Raw genomic sequence first — 25,602 nt, 5'->3', positions numbered from 1 at the left:
TCGATTAATTGTTCCAGAGTGTCGAGCAGCGCCTTGACGATTACTTAGAGATTGGAAAAAAATGTTGTTTCACAGTCGTCCATGAAAGAATAATATAATATAATATTAAAAAAGAATTAACGAGCTAAGGGTCGATTAATTGTCCCAGGACGAGTGCCTTAACGATTATTAAGTAATTCTATGGGAAAAAATGTTCCTCGACAGTCGTCCACGAAAGAATAATATAATATAATATTAAAAAAGTATTATCAAAGGATTAATTGCTCCAAGATGTCGAGCAACGCCTTGACGATTACTAAGTGATTCCAGAGATTGGAAAAAAACGTTGTTTCACAGTCGTTCGCGAAAGAATAATACAATTCGACATACTAAAAAGTATTAGCGAGTGAATTAATCGTTCCAGGATGTCGAGCAGAGGCTTAACGATTACTAAATAATTCTATGAGAAAGAAGGTTGTCCCACAGTACAGTTCGCGATAGAATAATTTAAAAACTCGATAATATTAAGAAACCAAGGTACTAAGCGTGGATGAATTCTTGCAGCAAGGATGTCGAGCAGCGGAGTGACGAGCGGGCCGGTGAGCCAGGTGTGCCGGCCGCACTTCCACAGCTCGGTGCTTCACCCGTGGCTGTCGGGGAGCGGGGCGGACACGTCGAAGACGCCGTGGGGATTCCCGACGACGACGGGCTCGGCCGGGAGCGGGGTGACCGACGACAAGCCCCAGAGCCCCCTGGGATCCTCCCTGCCCCCGAGCACCGGCAGCCTGTCGAGCCACGGCGGGGCGGGGGCGGGCCACCACCTATTCTCCTTCCCCCCGACGCCCCCCAAGGACGCGACCCCCGACAGCATCACCGCGAGCACCACCTCCACCGCCAACAACAACAACAACAACAACAACAACAACACCACGAGCGCCAACAACAACGCCAACAACCCCCTGTCGGGGCTCGGGGGTGGGGCGAGCAGCGAGTACCAGGCGGCCGTCGCCCACGCGGCGGTGATGGGCGCGTTCATGCACCACCAGGACGCGCTGGGCGGCGGGGGAGCGGGCTCGTGCGACGTGAAGCCGAGCGTGATGCTGACCCATCACCACGGCGCACCGTCGCCGCCCCATCAACAGCACAACGGGACGGCGAACGGCGGGAACGGAGGGACAGGGGCGAGTGGAGGCGGCGGGGCGAGCGGCCAGGTGAAGCAGCGCGAAGGTAATAATCAGTCGGGCAGCCAACAGGCGAGCACCGCGCAACAGCAGCAGCAACAGCAGCAACAGCAGCAGCAGCAGCAGCAGCAGCAGCAGCAGCAGGAGGCCGCGTATCAGGGGAGCAACGTGGCTGGCGGGGGTGGCGGTGGTGGTGGCGGGGGGGCGAGTTCGCCCTCGTGCAGGGAGAGTTACGCGGCCGCTGCCGCCGCCGCCGCCGCAGCCGCGGCCGCGGCTGCCTCCAACACCCACCACGCGACCTCCGGATCCCAGTACGACCCGGCAACCAGCGCGTATAACATGTACCAGCACCTGCAGTATCCTAGTACCACCCACCACCATCACCATCACCATCATCACGCCGCCTCCTCGTCGTCTTCTTCGTCTTCGTCCCACAATCCGCACAACGGGGCCGCCGCGGTCTCCGGTATATTCGGCCACCACGCGGCGGCGGCCGCGGCGGCCGCCGCGGCAGCCGGGGCCGGGAACGCGGCCGGCGTGGCCGGCGTTAACGTCGACTCGAAGCTGTTGGTCGGCCACGTGCACGCCAACACGCCGAGCTCGCCTTCCGCGCAGCAGCAGCAGCAGCAAAAGCCCAGGAACAAGTCGAGAACGTCCGCCGGTAAGCGGCACGCCTACCAACCTTCCCCCCCCCCCTCCTCACTTTTTCTTTTCTTTTTTTGTTGTTTTTATTATTATGTCGGGTTCATGCGTTCTTTCGGTTATGGGTTTTTTCTCTCTCCTGGATTTTGTTCTTCGTTCTTCCGTCTCTGGGAAGAGGCTGGGGAAAGAGTGCGGTCGTTTCACACTCGCGAAATTTTTCTCTTTTTCTTTTCGCTCGAAGAATTTTTTCGGGGGGAGGGGGGGGGGATTTTAATCTTGGGTTGAGAAGTGTGAATATGAAGTTGAAGCAACTTCGTTCGAAATTTTAAGAAAGGTAATTGGTTAGAAATTAAATTAAATGTTTATTTCATATTGTTATTATTATATATAACGTTTCGAACGGATAAAGAATCATCAGAAGCAAGTTTAGCTCGTAACTCGGGGTATTTATAAATTTTGCCCATCGCTGTTTAAGGTATGCGTAAGTGGAATGATTCTTTCGTGATCGGACGCAAAGTTGCACGAAACGGCCGTACTCGAGTTTGAGGGTATTTTTCTTTCCCTTTATTTTTCTTTCCCTTTGGTTTGACATTAACGCTATTGATTTCCCTTTGTTTCGCTTTGCGTTCGTATGCACGAACCCCAAGTATGCGCAAGTAATTATTTCCAAGCGCACACGGGTTTCGTGCGTCTTTTCGCTTTGAGTTCCAGTATCCTCGGTTTGCTTTCACTTTTGTCACACCGGTTACTCTTTCCTTGGTTCTTTTTCTTTTTCTTTTTTTTTTACTTTATCGACTCGAGGTTCCAATCGATATTCCTCGAGCACACTCGTTCCTAGAAACGAGTAGTTTTGGTGGAGGAATACGATGAATTTTTTTTTCCTTTTTTTCAACGGGAAACCTCGAGTTCCTCTTTCGTTTCGTTTCGTTACGTTACGTTTTGTTTCGTTTCGTTTAAAAGTCCCCCGACGAGCTTTTGGTGGCGGTCGTTTTTCGCTTACGATTCGTTGATACGAACGGTGAACACGTTTAATATATATATATATATCTTGTTTTTTTTTTTTCTTTATTTTTTTATCGAACGAGCTGAGTGTTGTCGGCGAGAGGGAGACACACAAGACGTGTATTTTTGTATTTTTGCCTCACCCGTGTGTTTTTTTGAGTGGCACCCGCGAAACGTCGAGCGTGAACAGCACCACACCTGGTTGATTTTTTGTGATTAAGGCCGATGCACAGGGTGGGGGACACGAACGAAAAAGGAAACGCCTAGACATTGCCGATTAATTATTTTTCCGTCTTCACGCGAAAAGCTTGTCGCAAATTTTCCAAATTCTTCGTGCTGCGAATTTTAAGAAACAAAAAAAAAAAAAAAAAAAAAAGGAAAAATAAAATCCATTTCTCATTTCTCGCGTCGAAAAGTTTTCCTTTTTATCCGAAATTGTATCCGACTTTTAAACAATGTTCAATGCAATTCATTTGTAAAAAAAAAAAAAAAAAATATACGCGAGATTCGAAACTTCCTAATCTACGAGAACTTGGAAATCTCTTTTCTTCAGAACTCGTAAAAAAATTAATCTTGCGATTAATATTTTTTTCTCGTTAAGATTTCATGAAAATTCTTCCAATTTCTTTCTCCTTTTTTTTTTTTTTTTTTTCTCTATCAAAAATTTCACAACACGTTTCCCAAGACAAGATTTTCGTACATATTTTCGAAAATACGACGAGGATAGCATCGAGCGTCCAGTAACGGGCGACTCGACACGGCGCATTCCTTTCTCTACAGTACCTTTCTCTCTTTACGGATCGATATTTTTTATATAAATACACAGGTGTAAGACACGCGTGTAATACACACAAGCGCGGGCGAATCAGCACACACGTACCTTCTTCTTCTTCTTCTTCTTCTCTTTTTTCTTTCTCTCTCTCTCTCTCTCTCTCTCTCTATCTTTCTATCTGTCTATTTCGATGTGGTGTGGCTACATGCTACCGTTTTTTGGTTTTGTCACTGGCAAAATAAAATCTCCCTCTCGAAAGATAGAAAAAAAAAAAAAAAAAAAAAAAAAANAAAAAAAAAAAAAAAAAAAAAAAAAGAGTCCACGGACCAATCGCGTGCGTCTTTTTGCCGTGCTTACTCGCACGATTTTTTTTCACACTTACCAAACTTCCAACGAGATATTTCGATCTTTGAGTGTCTACCGATCTCGCTCAAACGCGATATAACACGAAGGGATAATACGCGAAAATACTCGATGAACTTTCAAGTAAGTCGCGTTTTGTATCAAGAAAGAACAAAAAAGAAAAAAAAAAATACGAAACGAATATATTTTCCACGACGAATTATTGCGCAACGATATATTGTGCATCAATTGGAATGAAAAGTAAATCAATCAATTCTACACTTTAAATACTTTTAAAGTTCATCCATCTTTTTTTTTTTTTTTCACATCGTATAGGGATACAATATAATACGTATTTTAAAAAAAAGAAATAGGAAAAAGAGAGACCACTCGAGGTGCACCAATTCCCCTCCCTCCTCTCAAGGAAAAAAATTCGACAAGGGGGGAGGGGGGGGGGAGGGACAGAAGTTAGAAGCTAAGGTTGAAAAAAATCAGGAGGGAGGAAAGATCTGGCGAATCTGGGTCGCCGGTGGCGATCGAAGGGGAGGTGGAAAGGGGAGGGGGAAATGGGAATGAAACGGTTGAAAAATGCCGGATACGTTGATTGCTGTAATAACAGTCGGTCTGCGCCGAGGACGGCGTGGTAAAAATCCTAATTCCGGGAACAATGGCCCGGCTTCGCGGCGTGGAAGTCCGCTAATTAAATCGACTTACGACACACGCAACGCGCACGTTCATACGCGCGCGCGCGCGCACGCGTACGAAGAAAAAAACCTCGGCCACGACGACGATGTGGCAAGACGAATCAAGACGGTGGATCGCGATTGGTGTTTAAGAGAACGTAAAGCTTTCCTCCCCCCCCCCCTCCTCCCCCGCTGGAAACACGAGTCGAAAGTAAAAATTTTGCATTTATAATTCGCGAGAGTGTTCGGTACATCGGTGCATGCACGAGGATGTAATTTTCATCTTCGTTAAAAACGATGTTTCGTCCGTTTAATAGGTGTAGAGATTTCTCTTGTTCGAGAATGATGGTTTTATTAATTAATCGTTAACGAAGAATCGCGAGGTGATTTTTTTTTTTTCTTTTTTCTCTTTTTCCTTTTTCTCTCTGCTCTTTTGCAAGGAGTGAAAATTGCAATTAACAGAGGCAGACAGATTTTGTTTAAGTCGATTTTCTCCTCGACACGTTTCATGCTTTTTGATTCGATGGTTGTTGGTCTTGGTCTTTTGTGTACCGAGCGGATTTTTAACCCTTGCCTCATCCCGAGGCGGGATTAATTATGCTCGTTGCATGTTAATTCAAATTTGCAAATTTAATTAAATTTCTAATTTTATTCTTTTGACACGTTTTATTAGTTTCTTCCTCCCGGGGAGAAGAAGTAAGCAATAAGCTTGTGATAAGGATCAGCAATTCGATTATAATATTCATATTCTTTAAAAAAAAAAAAAAAAAAAAAAAAAAAGAAAAAAAAAAATTTCTATTCTACTGTGTACAATCTTTACAATTTTTCAATGTTTATTAAGTTTCTAATTTTAATAATTCCTCGATAATAAAATTTCTAAAATTTGCAATGTAAATCAGCGGATCTGGGTAAATTTAAAAAATATGTTCAAGGATAAATGCGAAAAAAATCTTTTTCGTTACGTTGTTGTTTATTAAGAATTAAGAATTATTAACCGGTCAAGATTTCCACATCCACTTCTTGATTCGCTTCGAGGATTTACAAGAAAGGAGAGAATTTTCAAACAACGTTGAGATTATCATTAGAAGAACTTTAGAACGCCTGGTTAGAATATTAACACGTTAAGAATGATCGTTGCTGTGCAGTGATCGGTCGATAATAAAGAGAGAGAGACAAGAAATTGGCCGGGCGAAATTCATGACGGAACGCCGGTTTCCTCGTCCTGGATCATAATTCATCCGTTTATGGCAAAAGTGGCGCGAGGCAACCGGCTCGCTTTGGTCTCGTTCCTCCTCTCGGCAAAAGTCGGCTTTTCGTCGAAATAAAAACCTCTTTCTCGTAAAAATTACTCTTCTTCTGTACCGAGACGTTCAACAACAATCAACGATCGCAATTAAAACTAAATCTCGAGTGGTCGCCTCTGAGTGAACGCCTCTGGCCTTCCGACAAGATGTAAATTCTGTTTAACTGAGAATTGCTGTTGTAAATTAGGTCAGGTGTATCGGTGGATTATTATAATTCTCTTTTCTTTCTTTCTTCTCTCTTTTTTTTTTTTTTTTTTTTTAAATATATTTTAAATTGTATGCTATTTAGAAGAAGTATATATTCGAATCCTTTGGCCACGTCGGTCGCGATAGGTTCGATGGGAAAAAAAAAAAAAAAAAAAAAAAACGTCAAAACGACCAAGTCATCGGATTTTTTCCAGTAAAATGGAGAACGCTCGGTCCAATCTCGAGGAGGATGCAGCTCGATGGATCAATTCGAGAGACGCGGATTTCACGGTTCGAGGAAAATTCTTGTTCCATCATTGGATTGAATGATTTTCCTTTTCCCTTCCCATTAATCGATATTCCGAAAAATTTCAGGCACGTTTTCTCTCCGACACGCGTGGAAATAACAATGAAAAGAATAACGAGAAATTTGCCTGAAAGTTTGAACTCCTTCCTTCCTTGTTCCCATATCGTTTGGTGGGGGTTGAAACTAACGATACCAGGTTCTATTCTTCCTTCCTTCTTCCACTTTAATCTGAATCTCTCAGTCCCCTTGTATTAACAAGCCGCTATCGGACCAATGTGTTCGATCCACGGTCCTAAAGACTCTGCTTTTGCTCTGGTAATCGCTTGATATGGTATGTCTGCAACTGCATGCCACTTTTATCACCGATCTTCGTAACTTGGTGTTCGCTTCGAGCACGTTGAATTCTCGAAATCGCTCAATTTCGAATCATTTTCTCGCTTGGAAATATTCAAATTTTTACCACTATTCTATCATCTCGAGAAACCAGCGTGCACAAGCTTTTGTAACTCGATTGAACGATCGAACAGTACCTCGAAGTAAATCGAATTCTTCCAAACAACGATTGAAAATCCTAATTTTCTCAATTACTATATAGATAATTAAAGCGAAAATAAAGGAAAATAATAAACAGTAAGTAGATTGTAATGCGAGAAGAATTCGTTTTATCGGTCGTTCGATCGGTATCATTGAACGCTTGTCCTAAAATCACGTAACCTAAAAATCACGAGATTAATCGAATTCGTCGTTTCCACGGTATTCTTCCGATAGAGGGCCGCGAATGCGTGAATTGCGGCGCGACATCGACGCCACTGTGGAGACGAGACGGTACCGGTCACTACCTCTGCAACGCTTGCGGCCTCTACTACAAGATGAACGGGCAGAATCGACCTCTCATCAAACCGAAACGACGGCTGGTAAGTACCTAAGCTGAACCGCTTTCTTTCTTTCTTTCTGTCTTTTTATTTACTTGCACGATACATTTGGCGTGGATAGTTTCGGTCGAGAAGGATCGAAGACGCATACAATGTTCGTGATTTGAATTGTAAATCCTCTCCACGCGGAGAGGAAACTTTACGTAACTTTGTCGAGGCGTCTACGAAAAATATCAGAATCTTGTTAGAGATAAAGAGTGTATATTTCGTGTACACGTAACAGAGATCTCTGTTTATATCCGCCTTTCGGAAGTATTAGATTGATGTATAAAGGTTGTCGCTCTTACGTAACACGTGTAATATATTCATTTAGTTTTTGCCTCGTCTACATGTTGCTCGTTTAATTATATGAACTTCCTCGTATATTTTTCGAATATATCGTCTTGGATTAAAGGACTGATCAGTTTTATTAAAATATATTATTTGATTTAAGAAAAATTGGATGATAATTATATGTTTTGACGTCAAAATTGAAAATATGTCAGAAAGTGAGGTTAATTTAACTTTTAAATCATTTAAAAAGACAAGATCAAAAGAATATAATGATACATCTCATTGAAATTCTCTAATTACTTATCGAATAATAAATTGCATATAAAATTAGTAGTATTATATAGTGAAATAACACTATTATATAATTATATATATATATATATATATATATATATATAATTATTGATAAAATAAATAAAAAAATCATTATGGAAATATATTTCCAGATATTTAGAATTAGTTATTGCTTAAGCTCACTATTATATTTGCAGCTAATGCAAAAACCGAAAATTTTACACGACACAGAGGCTATCATTGTCCCTTTTCGTCGAACGGGAATCGACGATTCGTTGAAAAGCTCTCGTGCACCTGTCTGGCTCGTAAAAGCGATGTCCTTGATCGTTTCCTTGGCGCTCATCGAGCCGCACATGCTTAATTAATACGTGCTCGCGGTGCAACGGAGTTATGTGTTTCTCGCGATACGCAGATGCAGTCATCAGAATGCAAGATAAAACAAGGCCAAGCTAATTTCCTGTACGTGACCATTAACGCGCGACGGTGTGTTCCTGTTTGCGTATTCATCATCGATTAGAATATGTATGTATTTATGTATGTAAATACACGGCCCAAATTTTCCAAAAAAATGTATAGTGAAATTCAAAGAAAAGTAAAGTATGAGAATAGAATAATAAATTTCAATTTCTGAAGGTAATGAAGGCAACTTAGAACGCCACCATACGAAACAATTAGGAAATAGAAGATCACGCGATGTGAAGTGTAATAGTCGAGTCAAGATTCTATTAAGTGAATAGAAAATACGTTATGTGATTAAAAGGATGAAAAGGATAACAAAAATCATGATTATATTAACATTATAATCCGCACTTATTGTATTGAAAGTGAAATAATAAGGAAATAAAAGGAATTAATGAGAAGACTTCTTCACGATGGATACAGATTTCTTAAGAGGTTAGAAATTATTTTATTTTCTTTTTCTTCGTTCTTTATATATATATTCAGAAGTGGAATCGACAAGCGAAAATAATCACGTTATCACGTGTATTTATGATTTATGTTTATATCGTACATTTGTGAAATTATTTTTATGAAAGAAAAAAATGCGTCGAGTAAGGCTGTTTGAAAAATGATTTGAACACGAGGGAAAAGCATTAGAAATGGAAATTCGGGATTACGAGGGATATCGGTAGGACTTAGCCTAGGATCGATACCACGAAGGGTAACAGAGGCTTTCGTGCAATCGGCTCGTATAGTTCGTGTGAATTCGATCTATTTTCGTCGAGCAGGCTGGCACCTACGCAGACGAAATGGCGAAACTCGATATCAGTCTCGTCTTCCCTCGTTTCGTTCCTAGATTCATAAATTCTAACCGGTGTGGTTTATCCAACAGAATTTTTCATCGACGAGCTTCGCACTGAAAAATTAAACGGATCAAGTTCAATATTTACGGATGAATTCAAATGACATCCAATACGACGTTGGATTTAGGTTATACAGGTATCTTATTTAAAATTTTTCATTCGAATAATTATAATCTGTTGAAAATCTGTTATAAATTATTATTATCGAAAAATTTATGATTCCATTTAAAAAAACAAAATTGAGATATATCATATGCTTTATTTATTCTATGCTTACTTAAACAAATATCATTTATGAGTAAATCAGATATTCTTTAATTTTTATTTGATTGATCACGTATAATTTCATAGTTAAAATATTCATAAATTATTCATAATTACAGATTCAATTAAACTTGGAAATACTAACAAACAGTTAGAAACTCTCATCCACGCACACACAAGTTTAAATCTAAGAATTTTACAATCGGATTCGAATCACGATTAATAAGAATGTACGAGGAGTCGGTTCAAAGGGAAAGTAAGTGCATCGTTGTTCGATCATAGGCTTAATACACGATCTCGAGAGAAGAGACTGACTGCATTCCGCGGATGCAAAAGCGCATAGCCGACCAGTGACGTTTCACTATCCCTCTCGCGCGCTTTCTCCTGTGCGCGATAGAGCAAAGCTGATGGATTCAAGCTTTTTCTAGTTGCCACCTGCTCGCTTCTCTAATTACGCCGCTCACGCACCTTAGATTTATTAATCATCACGTTTTTGCCATCATTTGTCGGCCGCTCCTTCACTCAATCAATCCAACGCGTTCTTCAATGAGATTCACGATTCAATTCACGATTTTTATATCGTGAGAGAAGTCGAAATTGATCGAAGTTTTCTTCGAAATGACAATTAATCATCGATAACTCAAACATATTGGATAATGGATGCAGAAGTTCTATATTGTTCATTCGATTGTATGACTTTTTTTTATTTCTTGCAAAGTATTTTTTTGCAACTTTAGAATCTATAAAGTTCAAACATGTTTAACATGTAATAACGTGCAAGTATGGTAATATATTTTTCTCAAATTTATCTAATATAATTATAATATCAGAATATCATAGATATCTTTCAATTGTTAGCACAAAAAACGAAAAGTCATCATGCTTAATTACCTTTCGATCCAGTCGTTTTATCCGTGCATAATGCTTATTATTAGGTCACGGATTTTTTTTGCAAAATTAAATTTTTGTGAATATGACCAAAAAAATGGGGCTTGAATAGAGAATTTGCTTTATTCCTCAAATATTTTAACTTGCTACTATACTTTGAATATTTTGTATCATTTTGCATATTATAAATATTCGCAATCTACTAATTAAGATAAAAGAGATTAAACAATCTTGAATATTTCATTATAGCCTCAAAATCATAATCATTTTATAAAATAAAACGAACGAATAAATCTAACAATAATACGACCCGCAAAGCAATTGCAAAGTAAATTAATGATTTTCAAACATGTTTGAACTTGTCGCAAACGAATAATAATTAATCTTGATAATTTTTCGGGAAACGGTTAATTCGAGAACCGGCAAAATTTTTGAACCCAAATATTATGACAGCACGACGAGCGGTGCCCGCCCACCTATCATTCAACCGAGATCAACTCGCATGGATCTGTTCGCGCGAGCCTTCCCAATAAAATATGTATCGGTTTAAATCGGTAGGCGTCGCCTTATCGCCGGCACGCGTGTCACATTTTCGGCTCGACGCTGTAATTTTTCTTCTTCCCCGTGGCCCTTTCCCCGCGAGTTTCTCTCCTTTATTTTAATAATCGAGCCATACCCACGGGCTTTCACGAAAGTTCGTCCTCGATATTAACGACGGATAAACGCTCGACTCGCACCGTGTTCGATAATTGGTATCGAATGGGTCTTTGCGAATATTTCTTCTTTTTTCCATCCAATTTTTTTTTTTTTTTTATTCTTTTCGACAAAAGCCCGTGGAAAGAATATTTGCTGGAAATTGTGTCAAATTGGAAATTGGAAATTCAATGTCAAATCATCGATTTTGTTGCTATTATTACAGAAATATTCGAATACCGTTGAATGTATTAATTTAAGTCTATAAAAAAAAAAATTGCACGATTACAGGAAATATCTTCTGTTCGAGTAGAGAATTAGTAATCGGTAGTTGAAGTTTGAAGTAGCGATATCTAGAATTCGATCTTTAACGATATAGTTTAATAGTCGTGCAGTAAGAATGCTAATCTACGCTTAATGAAGTCTAATCACCGATCTGTTACAAGTTATAATAGCTCGTCTAGAAATATATCGTGGCCGTAAAGTTGATCAAGCAAAAAATCCGAACTCGTACCGATTACCACCGACAACGTTATATATATTCCATCGCGACGTCAATTGCACCGTCGATTGATACAACGATTTACGACCGCGTTACGATGTACGTATCTCTATACCGAGATTACATATATATATACATGAATATATACATGTATATCTCGAGGAGAAACACACTTGTGTTGAACGAAGGTAGCAACGTGGAGAATCCGGTCGATTAACGATCGAGCGGCCTCGACCCCCTCGGGAGATGGTGAAAAAGGGGGACACGGTCCCCGAAAAATAGGAGGAGCCACGAGGGCCATATGCTTTTCGCACAATATGTCGCGTTTTTACCGACCGAGCGGTGGGAGCGAATCCGGTCGCAGATGTGACGAGAGGAGAGAAAGAGGGCCGTCGCCGATACGATCAGCGAAACAAAGGGCGGCCACCACCAGGTATATGTTCACCCCCCTCTCTCTTCTCTCTCTCTCTCTCTATCTCTCTCTCTGCCTCTCCCCCCCTCCCGAAATAATAAAGTCGTGGCACATATCGGGCTCACGTGAAAACGCATTGTGCCGACGTGTCTCTTCCACGGAAATTCCAGCCGAGCGTTTATTATGAACCGGGTACAGAGTCCAACGTGCTCGAAAGCCCCGATGGGCCAGATAGCAAGGGTTGAAACTCTCTCTCTCTCTCTCTCTCTCTCTTCTCGTGCCGCTCAACCGACCCGTCCGCCATCTTTGATCCATCGTGGAGATAGGCCTCGAACAGCTGGGAACTTTTCGCTGCTTTTTTCTTTTTTCTCTTTTTTTTTTTTTTTTTTTATTCCTCCTCCTTTCTCTTCTGCGTCGTTTCCTTTCTTTCTTTCTTTCTTTCTTTCTTTTTTTCCCTCGCTCGGTTGGATGTCTCTGTTTTATTCGGGGCGCAACAAGGGGCGAGAGCCAGCCACCCCTGCTATACTCCTTTTTTCGCGTTTGAAGAAGAGGAGAGGAGTCGAGGAAGGTTTTCCAACGAGCGAATCCTCGACGATCCTTGAAGTGTGGCGGAGAAAGGGTGGACGCACGGTGGGGGAGGGGAGGGGAAGGAGGGGAGGGCCAGGTTTCTGCGCGGAATCGCTCGTTAACGGCTGTCCTACACGATCTCTCTCTCTCTCTCTCTCTCTCTCTCTCTCTCTCTCTCTCTCTATTTATCTATCTATCTTTCTCTGCCTTTTCTTCCCTTCTCGTCCTGGCCGATGGTTATCGCGCGCGCCATGCCACGCCGTGCAACACCGCGCGATGCTCGTCGGAGTTACGGTCCTCCGGGCGTTCCTGGACATTCCAGTGGCAACAGAAGCGCCAGCGTCGCTCGCGGGACCCGTTAATCCACCCGGGGAGAGGAATTTTTTCGCCGAACTCTCGAAGCCGTATCGCGTGCCCTCTGACATTTTTCTCGGGAATACAGCCGCGATTAAATAGTGAAGGGGGGAGGGGGAGGGGGAAGGAAAATTGAAAACGATCGTTCTCCTTCATTTTTCCACTCGACTCGTAATATTTGTAAGTTCGATAGAGAAACGATCCAGAAGAAATATCTGAAGTCTTATTAATCCAACGATAAGGATTGTTGGATAATTTTTTTTTTTCTTTTTTAGTTATCATCGATCTTTTCATTTCGATATAACGAAAATAAGTAATTTTAAATTGGAAAATTTGTCGCCTCTGTTTCAGAAATAATGATTTTAAAAAGTCGGACAATGATTAAATTTTAAGTTAAAATTTAATCAGAAATGAATTTAAATTCTTCTTATTAAAATAGGATAATTATCGAGTCGAGCAGAATTCTTTAACATCTTCTTTATTTTTCGCACTTTTCAAACAAATACGAATTATGCTACAGTAATTTTTTTGAGTAACAGTGTACATGTATAAATTACATTACAAGTTCAATTTGATTGAACAAATTTTTATTCGTGAATTTAATACATATAAAATTAATAATTTCAACGTCTAACAAATATTTCAAAAATTACGTTACGATCGCTCAAGTACTTCGCAAATTAGACTCTCTTTCAGAGTCGAAGTAAATCGAACAGATATTTCTAATCGATCTCTTTCTAATCATATCTCTCTCCTCTCTCTCTCTCTCTGTACATATAGAATCGAAGCGAATTAACAATACTATCATCAAACCGAATATCTCTAAAGAATCATCTCAGAAGAACATTCATTGACACTGCTCTCTGCATTTCAGAAGCCATGTTTGTCACCACGCCTACCAAATTCACTCCCGCGAATCCGCTCGAATATCCTAAATTTCCAAGACACGTGCGAGCAGAGATCGGGCGACGACTCTTCCGAGAAAAGAATCCGCTTCGAACGGCTGAACCATGAACCCGTTCGCCGGTCGGCCGAGGAAAATGTCGTTTGCCCCCGCACAATGCGTTATCCGCGCGATCTGCCGCCGCCATTGTGTCCGATTCGCGAGACACGACACAGGATTGGCCTCCGGATCCGTCCAAAGCCGTCGTCCAATTTCCCTCGCTGATGAAAGTAAAACGTGTTGTGCTTTTCCGTGAACGAGAAATTTCGTTCCGAACGCAAACCCGATTATCACGCTATCGGGATTTAATTATGGAAGATGAACATACCCGAATGATTTTAAGGGGAAAAGTATGTTGATTTCGTTTTCTCGAACATTAATTTGGTTATTAATGATTCCGTTCGCTTTCTTCTCGGCGTAGTAAGTAAAAAAGTTTAATTATACGAGACGCGAATGTTTAATTGGTCTTGGAAATTTTTTTCTCTTTTTCAAATCTCTTTAATTAAATTTCTCTGATTTATTAATATAACAATGACTCTTTTTTTTTTTTTTTTTTTTTTTTTTTTCTTTGTTTCTTAGAATCACTTTAGTGATTATATTATACGTAATTACGTGGCAGAATTAATTATCTAATCTAATCAGTTCACGTCTCGCGATTAAACGTTTCGATTACCATTAGACACTTGGATTATCTGAAGTAGAAGATAATGTATGTGTTTTTTTTCTTCCAAATGCTGCATTCGTGTTTCTCGATAACGATCATGAATCGTTAAAAAAAAAAAAAAAAGGAAAAAAAGTTTGGACGAGAAAAACTTGTAAAAAAAAACTTTACACGCCGCAACGATCTAATGATCGCGCTGAATGATCTTCGTCACGAGGTAAACGGTGTGATTAGAAATGCAAGGGATAGAAAGAATTCGTACCTCGTTTGCAATTCGTAGGAATAAAAAAATCTCGTGTGAATCGAAGGGAAAAGGTGTGGGAGGAAGTGTAAAAAGAGAGAGAGAGAGAGAGAGAGAGAGAAAGAAAGGCGATTTCCCTGGGAGGCGGATTTCGTGAGATCGGCACGGTGGTTTATGAGCAGCACACGCAGCCGTGGTCGGGGGCAGAAACGGCGACTGAATTATGTACCAGATGCAAATGTCGTCGTATTGTCCGGTGCCGGCGGCGTGCTCCATCCATCTTTCAGCTTCCTTGAAAATTCCGCTCATGAGAGACGAGATTTGCATCCGTTCACACTTTGAATAACGTCGCTGTCCAACCACAACCGCGCCATCGCTGCTCTCCTTTTTTTTTCCCCCCCTCCCTTTTTCACTCCAAAGAAGAGTCGGCGGGGAGGGAAAAAAAAAAAAAAAAAGGAAAGGAATAAGAATAAGAAGATGGTGTCGCGATATCCGAGATAGTATTCCTGTCGATTTCTTCGCCCCTTTATCGCACGCTCGTCACCGGTTCGAGCAAAAGTTCCTATTTCGATCGAAGCGAGAAACAGGTTCTCCATCTCGTCAGACTGTACGCCTAGAATATCTTGGAATATCCTTCTTATCGAATGCTCGAATCGGGAATTAGAGTGAGTGGTGTCCTCGGAGATTGCAGGATGTTTTCCCCATTTGCAATTTTAATGAAACGGGCATCGATGAAATTTCAGTTATAAAAAAGAGGAAGAGAAGGGGTATCGTTTATAGGAGAGAAGAGGTTAGGTTGTATGGAGCTCGAACGTGGAATCAACACAACGAGCGATTCGCCAATCGGTTAATAACAACCGCGTCTTGTTGGGGACGACAAACGCCACGATTTATTTCGCGAATTTATGCCCGGCCAGGATTGCCTCTGCACGCCAGTCGGAAGCAATTTACAAGTTAATAGGTTAGGACGATTCGTTACGCGTCCTCCTTCTCTCGATTTATTCCGTCCCACCGTCTAATTGGCTCGTCTCTCTTTTTTCGCGGCCTACAGGCTTCTTCGCACCTTGTCCTTCGCCACTTATCAACCGTAATTTTCTATCTTTCTTACCTATGCTTCTTTTTCTTCTTTTCATCGATTTTTCCTATTTGGTTATTAACTTCGCGATTGAACGATCGAGTTTCTTTCTCTTTTCGTTTTGCTCGTTTCCTTGTATCAAAAATCGTATTCGCGGAACATATTCGATGACCGGGAGTGATCCAGAGTTCGAATTTGAATCGCGATAATAAGAGAGTCGAATCGAGAGTGGACACCGTTAACCCGGGCAATACTTTTTTCTCGTGGCCGGCCGGCTACTTAAGATTCGGCACGCCGCGATTGGACGACCAGTTTTCGACTGTCCGACAAGTCGATCGATCATTCACCGACACAAAGAAACAATCGGCCCGCTCGATAAACTACCGTGCTTGTACAAGCGACGGACTCGAAATTGATTTACCTCGACCAATTCGGCTTGCCTCGATCGCTCCCCTTTTTATCCCGGGACAGATTTGTTGGGAAATTTTCATACGCCACTTCTTACGCCGTGAAAAAAAAAGAACGAAACACAACCGTGTCCGGATATACGGACGTGAATTTGTCCGCTTATGCTCACGAGTTATCCCCACCACTTCCTAATATATCGCCGACTCGAGACAAGTTTCGCTATTATCTGCGATTCGCATCTACGATGATTTAACTGTTATTGAATTTATCGAAACGAGAAAAAAGAAATAATCTTTTTATATTTTCTTCATCGCTACAAGATTGACTCAGATTCATTAGTGAAATTTTTACGATTAAGATAATGTCAAACGTGATTACATTCAGTTCATTTGAGATTAGGTTCGTTCTCCGATTATTACTACGCACGCGCGACAGGTCTATTCTCTCGTTGCACCGACCATTCGGTTCGGCACTATTCGGCACTATTCGGCATCGTTCGGAACCGATCGCAGTCGTATATTCAGACATTATTATAAAAAGGGTAGACTTGAAAAACAATGGATTCAAAGTATATAAACATATACCTTAAGAGGTGGCTCAAGGTTTCCACGCGACTGATATAGAATAAAGCGTGGAACGGAGGATGGAGAAAAAAATTCGAGCAAATTACAGGTGAAACGCCAGCGAATGTGAGTAACATTGTAGCAGCAGCGAGGGATCTTGCGCGTGAAACTTGCGGGGCCGTAACCACGCGAGAAAGTACGAAAGAATTTTCCTCGCGTGCGTTCGTTCGTTTCCGTGCCGACTGGTGTTTAGAGCGATATTCCTCGCTCGAGAAATCTCGCCTCGTAAATAATTATTAAAGAAGAATAATTATCAAAGAGAAAAATTTCTGTCTCGGAATAAACCGTCTCCGATCGTGAAGGGTAACGATCCACGAAAAAATAAGCGAAATAGACGCGAAAAGGGTAACGTTTACCGCGAAACAAAGAAGAAATTAATTTTCAGAGGACGAAGTGAAAATGTAGTCTACTCGATTCGCCGCCCGATGGAAAAGTCGATCGTGGCCGAAGAATGCATTGTTTCGAGGTCACCGCACCGCGTTCGTGCACACAGGTGCACGATGCAACCATGTTTCACGACGATCGATCGTGTGTGCAGTTGGCGATTTATATGCAGGAATGTTTCACCCGTGGAAGTGTTTCTCCGTGTAATTGCCGGGTGAATCCGCGAAAAACCATCCATTCCATCTTGCCTCAGACCCACGATCCTTCCCTCCATTGTCCTCGATCGTTCTGCCTCCATTCACCCAGGCTAAATTGTTATCGTTTCCCACATGTAAGCATGATTAAGCGTGGTTGTTAGGGAGAGCCTTGGCAAGGGTAATCCACGGCCCTATCGGCGTTTCGAGGCGTCAGCCTCGCTTGCCCCTCGTCAAAAGGGGTCCGGATCTTCGAAGAAGGATTCGTGGATTCCCCAGGGCAGCTGCGTACGCTATCATTGGTCGCGATCTCTATGGATCCCACCCGAGTCCGGGAAACGACCCCTCCAGCGATCGAGGACCAATCCTGCCGCGTCTTTCCCATGCTACGAGGGTAGAGGATCACTGGTTGGGGTGGACTCGATTTTCGGGGCTGCTTCCGGACGAAAATTACACGGGGAGAAAAATCCTCGGAGAGAGACGTAGTTTTCTGAAAGTTTCGAGATTGCCCGGATTTCTCTTATCTTTCCTCTTCTCTCTGGATTCTGGAAAAGTTACTAGGTACACGTGCCCAGGGAATTTTTTTTTTATCTAGATATACATCGCGATATTCGATAGTTTCTACTCAGGAATGGTATCGATTTTAAACGTTCGTGGTCGGTGTACGTTTATCTCGAATATTATTACGAATTAAAAAACTGTTATTACAAATTTTTATTTTATATCGAATCGTTGACTTAGAAGATCAACTCGAGAAATACACGATTCAATTACAATCCGTTTAAAATCTTATCTATCCTTACATCACATCTCCAACTTAATAACAATCATTTATTATTTATCGAATCATTTAAATATTACGAAAAAGAAAAAAAATTAATTACAATATTAGATACATTTACTCGATTAATAAAGAGGTAGGAAACACGATGGAGAAAATTCATCTCGTAACAGAATCATTCTCTCGGAAATGGTCGGGTATCCGGGGCGAAGCTGGCGCGGAACGGCTACCAGAAAAAGGGTCTCGTCGATCTAAAAAGAATCGTCGTGGAAGTCCATAAATCTTGGGTCGCGGAGAACGAGAAGTAGGAGGAGGAGGAGGAGAGAAGAGAAGAGGAGAGGGAGGAGTGTAGCGGGTGGACGGTGTAGGCCGACTGGTTGGCCGGGCTCTCCTCCATCGTTGGGGCCCGCGGGCACGAAAAACGCGGCTGCCGGTGGCGCGCTCGAATAAATCAAACTGGCGTGAAAATCAATTGTAAGACACTCGCCTCGCGTGTACCCTTCCCTCCCTCTCCCCTCTCCCTCCATCCTCTCTATCCATCTCCGCTCTCCCCCTTCCCCTTCCCTCTCCACCCCCTCCCCTCGCGCTCTCGTGGCTTTCGTGCGTTACCCGTGAACCGAGTCACCTTCCTTTGTGTGTCCCCCCTCCCTCCCCACCCACTCCCTCTCGTGCCTCCCGCTCGCTCGTTCCGCGTTCGTTCTTTGTTCCTGCGCGCTCGTGTGCTTCGTGTGCGAAGGGTGTGCGAGTGTGAGGAGGAGCGTATGTGCACGCGCGTCGCCGTACGCTCGAGCGAAATGGAGAAGCAGGGAAACGAGTTGGACAGAGCGAGAAGTTTCGTTGCGCGAGGGGGTAGGATAGGATAGAATAGAATAGGATAGGATAGGATAGGATAGGATAGAGTAGAGTAGAGTTGGTTGGTTGGTTGGTGGTTGTTGTTACACAGGGGTGGCGTCGAAGAAGGGCAGAGAGAGGGTGTAAAGTCAATACGCGGGTGGAATGCCGCGCAGACGCCAGCCGTTGGCCAATTGTAACGTACGCCAACGCTCATGGCGGAGATACGGCGCTGCGCGGCGTTGGCGTCGCTCCATCTTGCCGACGGGACGACATCGCTGGTTTCCTTCCGTCCGCAACGGTGGTTCGGCGGAATCGGTAGAAACTCGGTCCACTTGATAGTCTTTCTTACGTTTACGATGCGTGGACAATACATGGTTGGATTAGGTTATTAATTACTGTTTCACTTGGGCTCGATTCAACAAGGATCGGTCAGGTGCGTTCTCGAAAGTACACTTGACGAAATAATACATTCACCGGGGATAAGTGCACCGACCCTTTTACGTACAAACGAGCAACGTTCTCGGGTATATGAGAACGTTACAGAAGCTAATAATAGGCCGAATGACTCGAAACCAGAATGATCGTTAACGAAGACAAAAAGCGCAACAACGGGCGATTAATATGACTGGAACTGCCTCTACCGGACAATTTGCTTGTCATTCTCTCTCCATCGAGAGGCTGTTGAAACCCGACAATGAGTCGGGTACAAAATCGTCTCAATTTTCCTCGATTCTTTTTTTTTTTTTTTCACTCTCAACTTATCGAGTCTTTGCATTTTTTCCAGACGTTTTTTCCCCTGTCGTGTGTCGTAATCCGGTTAGTAGAGGTTAGAAGGAAGACGAAAGCGGAGAAAGGAAGGGACGAAGCCGGTCACTCGTGATCGATTCTCGAGCGTTTCCGGTGGAAAGTCGGGAAACGAATAATAGCGTGCGCGGGGGTGGTTGTGCGCACCCCCAGAGGGTGAGCGACAAGTAATGGCCGCCGCGGACGTTATTTATCGCTTTGTCCCGGTGCACACGCGAACACGTAGGCGCACACCGGCAATTTCCACCGATAAGTGACCGCGTGCTCGCGCTCGCTCACGCCTGTCCCGGCGATTAGTCGCGCGACTGAATAAACGGCGTGACGATCGTTCTAAACTCGGACAACACCGAATCTCTCTTGCCTATTAACCGACGATCTTCTTCGTCTTGTCGTCGACAGTTTGAAATTATAAACCTTTATCGTATAATCGAACACATTTGCGTGTAAAATTGGGCGAAGAGTCACGAAATTGTCTTATAATGACTCTAATCTAATATTCGTCACCGCCAGATGTCTCACTTCGCCAATTATCTTTCTCGCAAGTGATCGCTTACGTCGCTTCTTTATATAAAGAACTTAAGAATCGAAATTATATTAAGTTTTTCTCGAGTTTATCACGGAATGGACTACGTTACGTGATTTTTTGGAACATTCAAAGTCAAAATCCAATATCATCAGAGATATATTATTGTCGAAGCATCTTGAGGTTTCGTGAAATTATCGTCCGATAATTTCTTAATAATTTGTCGTGGAAAAAGTAAAAGCAAGAATCGACATAAAACTACGAAATAATCGAAATTACTGCGAAACATATCGGAATCCATATATTTCTTCCGTTATCCAACAATCTGTTTATATAGTAAGTAAACTGTTACAAGAGTTCGTAGAATCAAAATAAAGTTTTTCTCTCGTATTTATCGTGTAAAATCCAAAACATAGCGAGCCTCGAGATAAGTGAAATCGTAACTGTTTGGACGTTCGAGGGATCAGAAGCCATGTTTCCTCGGTTGAGGACGGTGCTCGAAGCAGCTGGGAGCCGTACGATCGATGGAGTCGCGGTGGATATTCGGAAGTCTCGGTGCAACCGTGGGGAATGTAATTTATCGCGGCCGTATAAACGCGAACGAACGCGCAACAACTATTCCCGGCGACAGTCATGGGCTTTACCGCTAAGATACACTTACCATTCTCATCATTAAAACGTCCGCCGGTTGGCCGACGCTCGGGGAATAAACGGCGTGCAGAACGTGGCCCAACCCTGGTTCTACACCTAGTCGAGCAGAGCCGGTACACGTGTATCGATAAGTATATGGAGTATAAATTATGGCCGATAAAAAGCGTTTATGGTAAATATTAATCGAAGTATTGGCTCATTAGGAAGGCCAATCTGTTTCGTTCGCCCGTCCTGCCTTTTATTTCAACATTACGCGGAATAAATTTGCGCTCCTTTCCACTAACTCGATCGATTATCGAGCACCGTGTCGACCAGTGTATCCACTTTCTTTATTGCAATTTCAATAGAGTGGAAAATATCATCGTTGGGTCTGGAAAAAATTATTTTTACGCCATGCTTAGCTAGAGAACTTGCAGACTTTTTGATTTTATCATTTTAGTAATTATTCCAATGATAAAATTCTGGGCTTAAAATATAAATCGATAAGGGAATAAATAATAACAATCCAACTGGATTTGAAAAAGAGGATAACAAATTTTTAATTTTGTCGTCGAATAAGATAGAGGATATATCTGGGATATATTTGATACAAGACAACAGAGGATTCGATATTTTAATTTTCATAATACGTTCCACTTTTTCCATTTCCATCTTTTTCAAAAAAAGTCATAATCCTTACGAACATTTAACGAACTGTGTCTATTAAAAAAGACTCGTTCTCTCGAAATAAAAGGCGAGAAAAATGATTATTCCTCGCGCTGATTCACCTCCTCCTCCTCGTCTCTGATCGTTTAATTCGCTCATTATACTTACGTAAATAATAAAACGGATAAATTGCATACTTTGCACGAGCTGTACTGACCAAGCCTTGAATATTAAAACAATTCGAATTCCGCCTCCGCCTCTATCCGATGTTTCTCCAATTTTATCGAACGAACAAAAAAAAAAAAAAAAGAAAAGAAAAGAAAAACTTTCTGTCACCTTTCCGTCACAATCGAATCCTCAATCCTCGCGAGCGGATCGCGCCGAAGAGTGAGCGATTTTTCGGCCGAAATATACATCGCTTCTTTTTTCCCGATATATCCGGCAACCGTTGGAGCGTGCCCAGTCCTCGGTGGAATAATAAACGCGAGGCAAGTGGGTACGCCGCAACAAAGAGGCCTTTCTACCGTGCTTAGACCGTGGCATTATTATTTATTTATAGCGTCATTATGTTGTCTCTATTGTTGTTGCGGCTCGAGACCGTATGGTAAATGTTGACCGGGTCTCTCTCTCTCTCTCTCTCTCTCTCTCTCTCTCTCCCTCGCGCCTCTCTCTCTCTCTCTCTCTCTCTCCCTCTTTGTCTCTCCTCTCTCGCCTTACTCGCCTGTGTGTTCTCGAGGCACACGATCGAGAATACATAATTATCGAACGTTTTTTGCCGACGGCAGGAATCAAGGACGATACACGGGTATTTTTTCTTCCATTAACAATTATAATAGACTGGGACCGAACCGGAGAGATCGAGAGATTAAAGAGGGAGGGGGGGAGGGGGAGGAGGGGATTGGACGATCTTAGCCGGGAAAGTTGAGCGTTTTAAGAAGATGGAAAATCTTGAGAGAGAGAGAGAGAGTGAGAGAGATTGTTACTGTTACTTGAAGGATAGAAGAGAAACGAAATGAATAGAGAAATCTTTCGAGTCTGTGTGTGTGTATGCAGTTATTATCCGAATTGATTAATCGAGCCGGCGTCGCCATGTTGCATCATCGCGTTATCCTCCTCCAAGTCCGTATAAATCGATTATCGATCGATGAAGCAATTTATTTAATACGAATAATATACATTTTTCGACGCGAGCAAATTATGCATTAATATTTACTCCATTCAATTTGTGGATAATTTCCGCGTTTCTATCCGCGCATCGACGGATTCAATTACCACACGTAAGAAGTATTCGAGAATCGACCTATAAAGTCTTATCTAATTAACGTTATCGCGAGGGGGGAGGGGGACTCGCGGTCAAAAGTGCAGGAGGAGGAGGAGGAGGAGGAGGAGGAGGAGGCCATCGTGGATGGTTGATACGATTAACGTGGCCAACGTGACAAGCCAAGACGGATTGTCACGAGGCACGTTGGATGACAGCGGTTGAATAATTACCGGCGACTAATCTCGTGATCGTTGACCGAACAAATAACAGTGGCCTGTTAAAATATATATGTGTGTGTGTGTGTATGCGCGTACGTGGATCGAAAAAAGGAGAAAGAGGAGAGAGAGAAAAAAAGAAAGGTAAGAAAAAACGGTGTGTTGATGAATGGCGTGGAAACGCGTCGCGTTTTCCATCTGAGCGGAAAAGTCGCGAGAAAAATCGCCTTCGCGGTCGCTTTTTGCAAACGCTCATTATAAATTTAAATCGAGCCGTACACACGCCTAGGCAATCACGTTGAGCGGCATAAATCGACGCAGGCGGATGCTTAATATAGAATCGATTGGAAGGATAATTTTTTATCAGGAATCAGGAAACGAACGAGTCGAGAGTTCCTCGCCTCGAGTGTTCCTTGGCTTTGCTTGGAATTGGTTGGGGAGAAGGAGAAGATAACTCAAGTTCAACTTCGATATTTTCAGTAAATTAATTTTAACGCAATTCGAAAGATGAAATTTTCGAAAATCTTAGTAAATCTCAAGAGAAGAAATCAGGAAACGAACGTCGACAATTGTTCGTCTCGATGTGTTTGGAATCGTGGAGATAACGATTTCAAATTTTTTAAATTTTTACGAAAGATAAAATTTTCGAAAATCTTAATAAAATTCTTAATAAATCTTAAGAAATCAGGAAACGAACGTCGATAGCTCTTCGTCTATATATGCTTGGTGGAATCGTGGAGAATCAAAGATATAATAACATTCGAAATTTTCAAAAAATTAATTTTATCATAATTCGAAGGATAAAATTTTCGAAAATCTTGCAAGACTGGTGAAAAATCAGGAAACGAACGTCGAAAGTTCTTCGCTTCAAAATGTGTGCTTGAAGATAACATTCGAAATTTTCAAAATTTTTGCGTAATTCGAAGGATAAAATTTTCGAAAAAAAAAAACTCTTCGCGGAGTTCTTCTTCAGAAATTAAATTCGTTTCGTGTGTTTAAAAATGTGGAGAGAAGAAAGATAATTAAATTCGATATTTTCAAAAAATTAATTTTACCACAATTCGAAAGATAAAATTTTGCAGAGGAAACCTATATAATAGAATCCATTATTACAAGAGACGCCATCGAAACTCCTTGTATAAATTATCGACACTCGCAACAATTTCTATGCTTCCAATTTTCCAAAAATATAATTTTAATTCAATTCAAAAATCTCTCAAGAAATCGGTCGTTTCACTTTGAAAATTGTTGCAAAGGAAACCTACATAAGTAGAATTTTCTATACTTATTTACGTATTTTCTATACTTATTTCTTGTTATCTCGTTACGAAAAGATGCCTTCCTCGAAACTCCTTATTATTGAATTAATCGGCAACTCGCAGCAGTTTCTAGGCCTGGAATTACACTCGAAGCGACTTTTCTCGCGCGTTTGGAATCCCATCATTGGAACATGATGGCGTAGCGCTATCGGTACCGATACCGGTATCAAAGGTGGCAAGGCTGGCCACCTTGCCCCAATAAGCTTGAACAGGATATTCAATCCTGTCCCGTTGTCGGCCGTGTGCCGTGTTGTATATTGTCTGACGTGCACACGGCCCGATTGCACAATCCGTGGCACGCTTATGCACGACAAACTCGCGATATATTTACCTGTACACGGTTTTACGTGTACACGCGCGCCTCGTAACCACTTGCCCGCGACGATGGAGTTGAGTTACCTCGATCGCTCTCGCGGATGATTGGCGTGGATCGACGGTTGGCCAATGTTCTCTCTCTCTCTTTCTCTCTCTCTTGGTCCCTTGGTCCCAGCTCGTCGAACAGAGAAATATCCATGGAAAAATTTTAATTAGGAATTTTCTAGAAATTAATTGTAATCGTTTATGAACGTCGATGAACGTTCAATTAACACGCGAGAAAGCGTTTAAGGATCAATATTTGGGAAAGTGGAAAGTTGAGTTGAGAGACACGGAAGGAAAGGTTGTGAATGTTGTGAATTGAAAGAAGACGAAAAAAGAAAAGGTGGAAGGAATTTTTTTTTTTTTTATTAAGTGTAAAATTGAAATCCGTATCGGGATAATTGATCTTGACGTAGAATATTAAACGCAAGTTTCTCGGTGTATAATATAACGATGAGGATTATTGGAACGGATACGACGAAGATAGGGAAAAAAATTGGAGAAATAGGAGAGATTTTCGAGAGATAAAATTTAAGACAGTTAAAACGCTCCTCTGTTGCGTATTACACGGAAATGAAAATGGGAAACGATTAGTGGTTAATTAATTCGATGTTTTACGACCGCAATAAACAAGTATTATTCGTCTGTGAATATCGATTAACGGATTGCAATAAAAGAAGAGATGCGTATAATCCACTTTCTCGTTCAATATTTCCCATTATTATTACATCAATTTCGTTTCGTATCGATTTTTCGATACTCTTGTGCTAGGGTCCCCTAGATTCCGAAAAAAAAAAAAAAA

The 25,602-nt window shown here is 41.9% G+C and overlaps 1 protein-coding gene across 4 annotated transcripts in view; it reads left to right on the top strand.

Annotated features, from left to right (window-relative positions):
• Positions 1 to 25,602, top strand: part of LOC122717383 (GATA-binding factor C-like) — an 83,906-nt gene that overhangs the window by 23,747 nt on the left and 34,557 nt on the right. For all 4 annotated transcript variants that reach the window (XM_043941422.1, XM_043941423.1, XM_043941424.1 and 1 more), the window contains exons 3-4: positions 544 to 1,821; positions 7,167 to 7,312. In XM_043941422.1, coding sequence (XP_043797357.1) covers positions 544 to 1,821; positions 7,167 to 7,312 — 1,424 coding nt within the window. The remainder of the gene's footprint in view (positions 1 to 543; positions 1,822 to 7,166; positions 7,313 to 25,602) is intronic.

This window comes from Apis laboriosa, unplaced genomic scaffold (assembly GCF_014066325.1).
Source record: "Apis laboriosa isolate Shangri-la unplaced genomic scaffold, ASM1406632v1 scaffold4_cov146, whole genome shotgun sequence".
NCBI lineage: Eukaryota > Metazoa > Arthropoda > Insecta > Hymenoptera > Apidae > Apis > Apis laboriosa.
The sequence above is the reverse complement of the archived record's forward strand: the minus strand, read 5'-3'. Positions and strand labels throughout refer to the sequence as shown.